A 13165-nucleotide genomic window follows, 5' to 3' on the forward strand; every position below is an offset into this window, starting at 1 on the left:
TCAATGCTGAGGTCAAGTCTTTAGTAGAATGAATGAATATTTACATGGGTGGAAGCTGAAACCACCCTTGAGAAAAGCCCTGGTTACCACAGTGCCTGTAAAATTCTGAACCTATTACAGGTATTTTACTATCTATGTCAGAACACTGCCTGGGAAGAGAAGCTAGAATCATTCAGGAAATTTGTGGGAAAGGATAGCTTGCAAATCATGCAAATGGAGACTTTCCCCATAAAAAAAAAAATATAATTAACATAGTTTTGGGAAAGAATCTTCCTTAAAGCCAGGAAAGAATCCTATTTTTTTAAATATCTCTATGCATTAAGCATTTTATTTATTTATTTTTAAGATTTTATTTATTTGAGAGAAAGCTAGCAAGCATGTGCAAGGTGAGGGGCAGGGGCAGAAGCAGACTCCTCACTGAGCAGGGAGCCCAACGTGGGGCTCGATCTGGGGATTCCGGGATCATGACCTGAGCCAAAGGCAGACGCTTAACCAATTGAGCTGAGGCATCCAGACGTCCTTGCATTAAGCATTTTAAACATACAATTACAATACTATGCTCTAATTTAATTGGTATTATATTATAAAGTCCCCAAACAAATCTACTTCTAAATGTAAAGAATATTAATTTATTCTATACCAGATTAGGAGATACTAAAACAAAGGCTATAGAAATATATGAATTCCTCCATGATAACCAATGGACAGGAATCAAAACACAGATGTTAAAATTATAAAATCACAGGATGCCTGGGTGGCTCAGTTATTGAGCGTCTGCCTTTGGCTCAGGTCATGACCCTGTGGTCCTGGGATCGAGTCACACATCAGGTTCCCCACAGGGAGCTTGCTTCTCCCTCTATGTCTCTGCCTCTCTCTGTGTCTCTCTCATGAATAAGTAAAATCTTTAAAAAATATATAAAATCATAGTGCTTATCTTAATCTGGGAGATCATCTCCAACTCTGTCCCTTTATAGATTAAAGCCCAAAGTCTATCAAAGCTAAGTGAAATCCAAACAGCTGCTGGAAGAGCCATGATTTTATTTCCATTTTTTTAAAAATAAGTTTTACACGCAATGTAGGACTCTTGAACTCACAACCCTGAGATCAAGAGTGGTATGCTCTACTGACTAAGCCAGCCAGGCGGCACTCAATTTCCATTTTTAAACTCCTAGAATGGGGGCACATGGGTGGCTCAATCGGTTCAGCACCTGCCTTTGGCTCAGGTCATAATCCCAAGGTTCAGGGATGGAGCCCCATGTCAGGTTCTCTGCTCAGTGGAGAGCCTGTTTCTCCCTTTTCCTCTGCCTGCCACTCCCCCTGCTTGTGTGCTCTATGTCAAATAAACAAATTAAATCTTCAAAAAAAAAAAAAAAAAAAAAAAACCTCCCAGGATGAAGCTTTATTTACCCAACTCATCTACTTTTTACTTCTAACAGATACTTGTCAGTATTGAGGGATTCTTTTATTTTTATTTTATTTATTTTTTTCAAAAGATTTTATTTATTTATTCATGAGAGACACAGAAAGAGAGATGCAGAGACACAGGCAGAGGGAGAAGCAGGCTCCACACAGGGAGCCCAATGTGGGACTCGATCCTGGGACCCCAGGATCATGCCCTGAGCCAAGGGGAGAGGCTTAACTGTTGAGCCACCCAGGCTTCCCTACTTTTATTTTGTTAAAAAATTTTTTTTTTTTTTTTAAGTTAACTCTGCCCCCAACATGGAGCTCAAACTCAAGATCCCTAGGTCAAGAGTCTCATGCTCCACTGACTGAGTCATCCAGGTGTCCCAGAATTTAGAGATTCTTTAAGTGATTCACCTGGGGCCTTCTAATGCAAGTGAAGAAAAAGATTTATATCATCAGAAGATTCTATATTAGGCTTCATTTTACACATAGCATCTCTTCTACAAACCTGATTGAAATTTCTATTTTTTTTTTAGTAATATATTTAGTCTGAAGGGGCAGGCTGAAGGTTTTTTTTTCACAGGCTGAAGTTTGAGAAAGTGGTTTGATTCTATTTAGTAGAAAATAACCTTTTAACAGCTTATATCTACAAAAGCACCAATAAACTCTTTTTCACTCTTATGATGATGTAGAAACCAGAAACTCTTAATTATTCACCTGCTATAAGAAATCTGGTGACTGTTAATTCCCCAAAATAAAGTCCACTCAACTATTTTTTTCCTCCTGTATACATATATGATCAGAATCTAACTAACTAAAGATAGAAATATAAAAAGCTATCATGAGGTACTACACTAAAATGATGAGCTATTATCTAGAGTCCATGCTGAACTTGGATTCAATTATACATTTTTTAATGGCAAATTTGTTACAATTTTATTATAAATAATTCCATGATTTGATAAAGTACCAATTTAATTAGCCACATACCCTGAATGCTCTATTCTTCTCTTCCTTCTGTTGTTTCTCCACTTCAACATGGCGGGCTAGACGGGCCAGAGTTAAAGCAACTTTATCCTTCTGATGGTCAATATAGTCTTTGTGCTTAACATTATCCTATAATTGAAAAAACAATTTCCATTTCTTTTAAATAACAAAATTAGCTTTGGGATAATGAATTCATTTACCAAAGAGTTATTGTACTAAACAATCGTTTACTTTTTTTTAGTTTATTTATTTACTTAAGTAACCACTATTCCCAACATGAGGCTCAAAATCATGACCCTGATATTAAGAGTCACATGCTCTCCCGACTGAACCAGCCAGGCGCCCCAAGAACCATTTAATTTTATCATCACCAAATTTCTAAGAGGTTATCTTATGTATTTTACACTTTATGTGGCATTCTGTAAGTCAGCCAGTTATCTATCAGCATCTGTGGTTTTCAAGAAGTTAGGTAAACTAACTGCTAGGGCAATTTATCATCCTTCTTTACTTTATAATTATCGGGATACTGAACAGTTTGGTGATGCTTAGCTCTGAGTCTATAAGGTAATGCCATTAAGCCATTAGTCTCCCCCTAAAAGGTCTAATAGTACAAACGTTCCTGGTTCTGGTTTTTCAGCAGTGCCAGAACAATATTTATTTAAGAGAAAATTATTTTTAAAAAATAGATCTACCTCTCAGTTTCTGGTCCCACATGTAAGGAGCTTATAAGTTGCCACTCCATCCTGACAAGATAAAAGCTGAACAAACCAAGAAGTCAACAACTCTTCTTAGATCTACCAGAGAAGTAAGGTTACAGTGTAAACCAGTGCTCCAAAAAAGAGAAACAGAGGGGCAAATACAGAGAATCACAAACTAATAGAGCAGAAATCCATGAGGGGAAACCTCAGCAGGAAGCAGTATTGAGTAAAAAATCTAAACTATAATTGATGAATTGCTAGACACTCAGTCGGACAAGTCCAAGAGTTAAAAACCACAAGATGACCCAGTCATGGAGAACTGTCAGATTTTTAATCTCCAAAAGTTCTACCAAGTTCTTACAGTAAAGACTAGAGAAAAATCCCCTCATACTTACAGCAGGGGGAGAGAAGTAAGCATTTTGAAATATGCCAGAGCATTCTGTTCCTCTTAAGAAGGCCTGCCCTCAACAAAAACTATTTTACCAGCACTTAACCTATAGGAATTTTACCAGAATCTAATCAACCTGGGAGAATGCAAATACACAATTCCAAGCCACTCTAGCAATCCTTCCCACTTAAAATGGAGGGGATTGAGGAGCACTGCTGAAGGTCACAGTCCAGGGCCATAAACTCAACAAGACTGAGACTAGATCACAGGACTACATAGTGCTACCACTCCTCCGTACCTTATCACTACATTAAGGCCCATTTACCAAAGCCTCTTTTACCTAACATATCATTTCTACCTTTCAACTAAAACTTACAAGAAATACTAAAAGGCAGAAAGCACAGTTTGAAGAGTCAGAGCAAGCACAGAAGGCAGGCATGGAAGGGATATTGGAATGATCAGATCAGGAATTCAAAACAACTGATTAACATGCTAAGGGCTCTGATGGAAAAAGTAGACAACATGAAAGAACAGATGTGTAATATAAGTAAGAGAGTTGGAAATCCTAAGAAAGAACCAAAAAGAGATGTTAGAGATCAAAAACACTATTACAGAAATGAACAATGCTCCATTAGTAGACTGCTCATCACTGAAAAAAGAATCTCTGTCCTTAAGGATATGTCAACAGAAACTTCCAAAACTGAAAAACAAAACAAAAGCCTAAAAAAAAAAAAAAAAAAATCACAAAATGGAATACCTAGAACTATTACAAATGATGTTACATATGCATAATGAAAATACCAGAAGAAAGAAAGGAACAGAATATTTGAAGCAATAATGGCTGAGAATTTCTCCCAATCAATGTCAGACACCAACACATAAATCAAGGAAGAAGTAAAACCCTCTTTGTTCACAGATTTCATGATCTTTCTAAGAAAACAGCATGCAAAGTAAACGGTAGTTAGAAGTGAAGTAACCTGTGTAATTAGATATTCATAGGAGCTTTATTCATAATGGCCAAAACATGGAAGCAACAAAGATGTTTTTTTGCAGATAAATGGTTAAAACTGTGGTACATCCAGATGATGGAACATTATTCAGTGCTGAAAAGAAATGTGCCGCCAAACGGCAACTGGGTGGCTCAGCTGGTTAAGCGTCCAACTCCTGATTTTGGCTCAGATCACAATCTCAGAGTTCTGAGATCAAGCCTACCATGGCTTTGCACTGGGCACGAAGGCTGCTTAAGATTCTTTCTCCCTCTGCCTTTTCTCCCATTCCCCTCAAACAATGAGCCATCAAGCTATGAAAAGATATGGAGGAAACTAAAATACATATTACTAAATGAAAGAGGCTCATTTAGGTACACCTGGGTGGCTCGGCAGTTGGGTGTCTTTGACTCAGGTCATGATCCTGGGGCCCTAGGATCAAGTCCCACGTCGGGTTCTCTGCAGGGAGCTTGCTTCTCCCTCTGCCTGTGTCTCTGCCTCTCTGTGTCTCTCATAAATAAATAAATAAAATCTTAAAAAAAAAAAAAAAGAGGCTGATTTTAAGTCTGCATACTGCATGATTCCAACTACATGACAGTCTGGAAAAGGCAAAACAATGTGACAATAAAAAGATCAGTGGTTGCCCAGAGCTGGGGGAAGGGAGTGATGAGCTGGCAGAGTAGGGGTCTACAGAGCAGTAAAATCACTCTGTATGATGTGTGTCCAACTATAAAGATAGACACCTGTCACCATAAATTTGTCCAAACCCACAGAATGTACATCAGTAGTGAACCCTAATGGAAACTTAGGGTGATAATGATGCATCACTGTAGGTTCACGGATCATAACAAACGTACTAGTATGTTGGGGGATTCTGATAATGAGGGAAGCTATGAACGTCTAAGGGCAGGAGGTATACCAGAACCTGTGTACTTTCCTCTCGGTTTTGCTGTAAACCTAAAACTTCTTTTAAAAAGTCTATTAAAATTTTTTTCTACTAGAAAGACTAGGTTACTAACTAAATACCACTCTTTAGGCAAGTCAGTCATGTATGTACAACCCAAATTTTATCTACAGTGGGACAGAATTACATCAACCATGTCAAACATCAGATGTGATTTTCCAAGTGCACAAAAGTTACACTGAAGTGAGTTATAGCTGAGGCCAAAATGGTATTTTCAGTATGAGGCCACACCTTTGCAATAAGGAATGCTCACAGAATCACTCTGGGTCCAAGGAGTTTCAACTCACTTTCTGACCACTTAGCCAGCCTACACTCTTGTACCAGGTAATAGATGACATTTTCCTAACTTCAAAATATTCTTTTACAAGTCACAGGACAATGCAGCTTACCAGAAATAATTCACGAAAAGCTATTTATTTGAGCTCCAATCCTTTAGTAAAGGCATATTTATCTGTATTAAAAGTAAATGTCCTCTGGGAAGACAAAAATATTATTTCAAATGTAGGTGCTACCTTGAGAAGAAAATTTAGAGTAGATCCTAAAAGAATTTTTTAATTTAAGGAAGTTAATAATATTTAAACATGGGCCTAGGGACTCCTGGGTGGCTCAAAGGTTGAGCATCTGCCTTTGGCCCAGGGCGTGATCCTGGAGTCCAGGATCGAGTCCCACATCAGGCTCCCTGCATGGAGCCTGCTTCTGCCTCTGCCTGTGTCTCTGCCTCTCTCTCTCCATGTCTTTCATGAATAAATAAATAAAATACATTCTTTAACAAACAAACAAACATGGGCCTACAGTAGGTTAGTTTTCCTGACACAGATACATTTATTTATTTAGGTCTTAAACTCTAGAAAAGTCATGCTTGGAGGCAAAGAAAACCAACGTCATAATAACACACAAGGGAGTCAAGGTATAAATGAGGATTTACCTATAAAAATATGTTGTTGGATCATAATAATGTGAATATTCTGGGGACAGAAAGGTGACCATGGTTTGGATTAACTAAAGTAATCCTAATCTAGAAGAGCTACCCTTCAATTTATGGTTCCAGAACCATTTTACTTTCTCCTAGGCCACCACAAAATAATCATTCTGAAATACTGAAGTTATACTCATTCAGGAAGACTTTAATAATATTTATTCTTAAAGTTTCCTTTAAAGCACAAGTAATGATTCTCTGCTTTACGTTATAAACTCTAAATATACTCTGGGCACAAAACTAAATGAAGACCAAAGTCTAAAACACAGAGATTATATATTCATTGGGAAAGATCTTTAGTATTCCACTTGCTGCAAAATTTAAGTATGAACTTTACTCCCTGCAACTATATTCATAGACTTGGAACATAAATTATTTGGTCCTTTAATCAACATTTAAACATTTGTTTACATTTCTTCAACTTCATTCTAAAATTAATCTCTAGCCCTAGAACATTACTCTTTGGCAGTCAATTAAGTAAAAACTATTAGTATTGACAATTTGCTAAAATTATTTTCCTCATATTTAGCTATCAGTAGCCTATGTTATCTTTTATTTTTTTTAAGATTTTATTTATTTATTCGTGATAGACACAGAAAGAGAGAGAGAGGCGCGCAGAGAGAAGCAGGCTTCATGCCGGGAGCCTGATACGGGAACTCAATTCCGGGACTCCAGGATCACACCTTGGGCCAAAGGCAGGCACTGAACTGCTGAGCCACCCAGGGATACCCCTATGTTATCTTTTAATTAACTATCTGGTTGTTTTTTAAGATTTAAGATTTATGTATTTATTTATGCATGATAGAGAGAGAGAGGCAGAGACACAGGCAGAGGGAGAAGCAGGCTCCATGCCAGGAGCCCAACGCGGAATTCGATCCTGGGACTCCAGGATCGCGCCCTGGGCCAAAGGCAGGCATTAAACCGCTGAGCCACCCAGGGATCCCCACTATCTGGTTATGTTAATAAAAAAGATTACTTCTGTGATTCCCAACTAATTCTAATCTATTTATTATCTTTCATGATTTGGAAAGGCTCAAAAGACCTAACAACTCTGATACTGACAACAAAAAACATTTAAAACTGACTTTAGTTTCCTTCTCTTTTTCCTTGAAGGGGAAAGTTTCTATTTTCTTCTTAAAAACAAAAACAAAATCAATCTCTCTATAGCTACATATATCAAAAGCACATAAGTAGACAATCTGTCAGGAGTTGATATAAAGGAATGAATGGTAGAGCTAGAGAAAGAATGAGCTTCAACTTTGAAACCTCTACCACGTATGAGAAAAATGAAGTATTTAAAATAAGAATGTTTTCTCCTAAAATGGTGAAAAATTAATTATACAGAGCAGGGGATGACAGTCATATGATATTTTTCTATCACAATTAGGTTTTGGGATCAAGGTTACTGGTTAAAGCCAGGCACGAGTAATGGGTTATGTATGAACACTCAACTCTTTCCAGAAAGCCAAATCCCTTGGATTTCCATTGTTTGTGATCCAAGACAAGGGCTAGCCTATTGATTTTACAAAATTAAATACTCCTGTGGTTCTGAGAGAACACATATACACTAGAAAAACAAGATCAGGGCAGCCCCGGTGGCGCAGCAGTTTAGCACCGCCTGCAGCCCAGGGCGTGATCCTGGAGACCCTGGATCGAGTCCCACGTCAGGCTCTCTGTATGATGCCTGCTTCTTCCTCTACCTGTGTCTCTGCCTTTCTCTCTCTCTCTGTCTCTATGAATAAATAAATAAAATCTTTAAAAAAAAAAAGAAAAGAAAAACAAGATCATGGATATGGATATTAAAATACCTACTAGGGATTTTACCTATTAGATCACAGAAGGCCCTATTTTACATAGAATAGGGAAGTCAAAGAATCAGTATGTTTAGAAACTAACTTACCAGAAGGCAAGGGAGAAAAAGCTTACTGTAGGCCACCACCTTGTTATTGATTCAACCACAGAACCAAAGCTATAGTATTATTTGTCAGGAACATGGGCAGAAACTGATCTTATTTCAGGCTAGATGAAAGTATCTTAAATGTCTTCTGTAAAATTAAGATGAAAAAGGGACACTATAGTCTTGAGTTTGGGAGTTTTCCACTACTCCATTAGTGCCAAAATGCTGAACTGTAATTTAATGTGAAATCACAAAATTCTAGGACTGTTCTTAGGTTAGTTACGCCAATCTTCCCCATAGTCTATGGTATTTTTTTAAAGATTTTATTCATAAAGACAGAGAGATTGAGAAAGAGAGAGAGAGAGGGGCAAAGACACAGGCAGAGGGAGAAGCAGGCTCCATACAGGAAGCCTGACATGGGACTCGATACCAGGTCTCCAGGATCACACCCCAGGCTGCAGGCGGTGCTAAACCGCTGCACCACTGGGGCTGCCCAAAGCCTATGGTATTAATAAGCATTTAGGTCCATAGGGCTTTCCTATGGTCCCTTTCAGTTATGTAAATTTTCAAGCTAGAAGGAATTGGCTCTCAATATAAGAATGGTAAGAATAAAATGTTCACAAGCTATAGCATTTTCATTCTTCTTGAAGCACAATGCTGTGGTCACCCTGGATTAATTTCCATGTTAGATATGACTAAAGAATACTATTGAGTCCACAGGGATAGGAAATGATCTACAAGAAAATGCTATCCACTCAGCTATTTTTGGGGAGAAGGATAGGAAAGTCTTTTTTTTTTTTTTTTTAATAATTTTAACATTTTATTTATTTATTCAAGAGAGACACAGAGAGAAAAGCAGAGACACAGGCAGAGGGAGAAGCAGGCTCCATGCAGGGAGCGCGATTCAGAACTCGATCCCAGGACTCAGGGATCATGCCCTGAGCAGAAGGCAGATGTTCAACCACTGAGCGACCCAGGCGTCTCAGGAAAGTCTTAAGTAGGGAGGGGAGAGTGGTTTCTCTCTATTTTAATAGATCATTCCCTGCATCAGTTTTTCTTCCATAACCTCTTCCACTCCCACTGGGGAAGTGTGTGGGGTCTTCACAGAATTGAAGAAAAAGTTGTAAAGTCAGAAAACATTAAAAGGCAAATTCTAATTCAATGACTATGAAAAAATATTTTAAATAAAACTTTTAAAATAAACTGTTTTTAAAAATAATATGGCTAAAATGACAGTCTGACACACAAAAAAATCTGTGGATGATCAGGAGTTGGAAGGTTACAAAGTGAGGGTCACACCAGGTACAGACGAAAAGCTTTCCAGAACCTCAGAAGCCAGGCTAATATGGCCTCTCTCTCTATGATCCTGTGCTCACCCTGGACATTATGAACTTCTTATATCCTCCAATATACTTTTTTCTTTTTAAAGATTCTACCTTATCTATCTAAACAGAGAGAGAACACACAAGCAGGAGAAGCAGCAGGCAGAGGGAAAGGAGAAGCAGGCTCCTACGTGAGCGCCCGATGTGGGGCTTCATCCCAGGACCCTGGGATCATGACCCAAGCCAAAGGCAGATGCTTAACCGACTGAGCCACCCAGGCACCCTCTCTAGTATATTCTCTACACTATTTTAAAAGGTTTTATTTATCTGAGAGAGACAAGGAGAGCACAGGCAGACACCCCATTGAGCAGGGCCCCAATCTGGATTCGATCCCAGAACCCTGAGATCATGACCTGAGCTGAAGGCAGATGCCTAATCGACTGAACCACCTGGCTGCCCCTATTCTTTACGTTTTCTTAAATGTAAAACTTGGGGGATCCCTGGATGGCACAGCGGTTTGGCGCCTGCCTTTGGCCCAGGGCGCGATCCTGGAGACCCGGGATCGAATCCCACATCAGGCTCCCGGTGGATGGAGCCTGCTTCTCCCTCTGCCTGTGTCTCTGCCTCTCTCTCTCTCTCTCTCTCTGTGTGACTATCAAAAAAAAAAAAAAAAAAAAAATGTAAAACTTGGGTTGTACAAACTGAATCTGGGCTGTGTCCTAGAAATGGCCGCCAGATTAAGAATACTGGTTAAATCTGAGTACACATATCCATGAAAGCTAAGTCTGTATAGGCATATCTCATTTTATTGCACTTTGTAGATACTTCTTGTTTGTTTTACAAATTGAAGGCTTGTGACAACCCTGCATCCAGCAAGTCTACTGGCATGATTTCTCCAACAGCACTTGCTCACTCCATGCCTGTGTCATTTTTAGGTAATTGAGATATTTCAAAAATTTTTATTGTTATATTTTTGTAGTGATCTGTGATCTTTGATATTAGTATTACAATTGTTTCTGTAATAAATGTTGTGTGTGTTCTGATGGCTCCACCAACTGGCCATTCCCTTGTCTCGCTCCCCTTCCTTAGGCCTATTTCCTGAGACATAAATATTGAAATGATGCCAATCAATAATCTGACAATGACCTCTCAGTGTTCAGGTGAAAGGAAGAGTTGCACATTTATCATTTTAAAAGTTAGAAATGATTTAACTTAGTGGGAAAAGCATAATGAAAACCATGACAGGCTGGAAGCTTGGCCCCTTGCACCAAACTGCCAACTTGCAAACTGCAAAGAGAAAGTTTTTGAAGGAAATTACAAGTGCTACTGTAAGGAAACATGAATGATAACGCAGAACAGCCTTATTGCTGATATGAAGACAGTTTTGGGGGTGCCTGGGTGGCTCAGTCAGTTAAGTAAGTGTCTGCCTTTGGCTCAGGTCATGATCCCAGGGTCCTGGGATGGAACCCCACAGCCCTGCATTGGGCTCTCTGCTTCTCCCCAACTGTACTCTTTTCTCTGTCAAATAAATAAGTAAATAATCTTAAAAAAAAAAAAAAAGTTTTAGCGTTTTGAATAGATCAAACCAGCTACAACATTCCCTTAAGCCAAAGCCCAGTCCAGAACAAAGCCCTAACTCTTCAATTTTGTGAAGGCTGAGAGAGGTAAGGAAAAAGAGCAGTTTGAAGCTAGCAGAGGTTGATTCATGAGGCTTAGGAAAAGCTGATTCATAACATCAAAGTACAAGGTGAAGCAGCAGGTGATGTCGAAGCTACAGCAGGTTATTCAGAGCTAGCTAAGATAATTAATGAAGGTGGCTGCGCTAAACCACAGAGCTTCAATATGGATGAAATAGCCTTCTATTGGAAAGGAGATGCTATCTAGGACTTTCATAGCTTAGAGAGGTCAATGCCTGGCTTCAAAGCTTCCAAGGACAGGCTGACTCTCTTGTTAGGGGCCAACACAGCTGGTGACTTTTTAAGTTGGAACCAGTGCTCATTAACCATTCTGAAAATCCTAAGGCCCTTAAGAATTATGCTGTCTACTCTGCCAGTGCTTTGTAAATGGAGTAAGGCTGGAATGAAAGCACATCTATTTACATGATGGTTTACTGAATATTTTAAGCCCACTGTTGAGATCTACTGCTCAGAACAAAAATTCCTTCAGAATTTGACTGCTCATTGACAATGCGCTGGTCACCCAAGAGCTCTGATGGAGATGTACAACGAGAATGTTGTTTTCACGTCTGCTAACACAACATCCATTCTGCGGTCCACGGATCAAGGAACAACTTCAACTCTCAAGTCTCATTATTTAAGAGATACAGTCTGTAAGGTTACAGCTGCCATAGATAGTGATATTTCAGATCAGGGCAAAGAAAACTGAAAACCTCCTGGAAAGGAGGTTTCTAGATGCCAGTAAGGATATTCATGATTCATGGGAAGAGTTTAAAATATCAACATTAATAGCTTGGAAGATGTTGATTCCAACCCTCATGGATGACTTTGAGGGGTTCAATCAAGACTTTCATGGACGAAGTAACTGTAGATGTGGTAGAAACATCAAGAGAACTGGAATTAGAAGTAGAGCCTGAGATATGACTGAATTGCTGCAAGCTAATGATAAATGAACAGATAAGGAATTGCTTCTTATGGATGAGCAAAGAGGTTTCTTGAGACAGAACCTATTCTTTGTGAGGATGCTGTAAAGATTGTTGAAGTGACAACAAAGGATTTGGAATATTACTATGCTAGAGAAATCATTCCTAAAAAGCAGAGTTAATCAATGTGGCCAACTTCACTACTGTTTTATATTTAAAAATTGCCACAGCCACCCAACTTTCAGCAAATCACCAACCTGGTCAGTCAAAAGCCATCAACATCGAGGCAATACCCTCCACTAGGAAAAAAGTTAGGACTTACTGAAAACTCATGATGGTTAGAATTTTTTAGCAATAAGGTATTTTTAAATTAAGGCATGTATTTTTTTTATATACACAATACTACTGCACACTTAATATTTGTGTTATTGTGATGGTCTGGAACCAAACCCGCAGCATCTCTAAGGTATGCCTATACAGGTGAAAGTAACCAAGAATTCTTTTGTTCTTGAGGATAAAATGTTTAAGTTTGATTTTACTTATTTTTATTTATTTTTTAAGTTTTAATGTAGTGTGGAAGAGTTAGAGCAAAAATTCCAAGTCTAGGAGTAAGGTATAACTTGGAAAAGAAGAGGGCTTTCTTAGGAGATCTAATCTGTAATGATGGGATTCAATGCGTCAACCTAACTGGGGGCAAGAGGAAAAGGAAAACCTGGCACAGGAGTCCCTTGTCAGGGACATTTTAAAAGAAACTAATTATCAATGGTCACCATAATTTCTAAAGAGTAAAGACAAAAATCTCAAGCTAATATTTTAAAATTTCCCCTAGTAGTCTCATACTAAACAAATTTAGCTTTATGAAAAACTAGCTACACTACCCTGATTTTTCTTTTTGCTAGAGACCAATAACCACCTCACACTTGAAATCAGTTCAGCTGAACTTA

General features: G+C 38.6%; 1 protein-coding gene across 1 annotated transcript in view; it reads right to left on the reverse strand.

Annotated features, from left to right (window-relative positions):
* The window catches only part of LOC121486650 (E3 SUMO-protein ligase ZNF451), a 90185-nt gene that overhangs the window by 52050 nt on the left and 24970 nt on the right, over positions 1-13165 (reverse strand). The window contains exon 4 of the mRNA XM_041747711.1: positions 2395-2520. Within this exon, the coding sequence (XP_041603645.1) occupies positions 2395-2520 (126 nt within the window). The remainder of the gene's footprint in view (positions 1-2394; positions 2521-13165) is intronic.

The sequence above is a fragment of the Vulpes lagopus genome, chromosome 1, assembly GCF_018345385.1.
Source record: "Vulpes lagopus strain Blue_001 chromosome 1, ASM1834538v1, whole genome shotgun sequence".
Classification (NCBI taxonomy): domain Eukaryota; kingdom Metazoa; phylum Chordata; class Mammalia; order Carnivora; family Canidae; genus Vulpes; species Vulpes lagopus.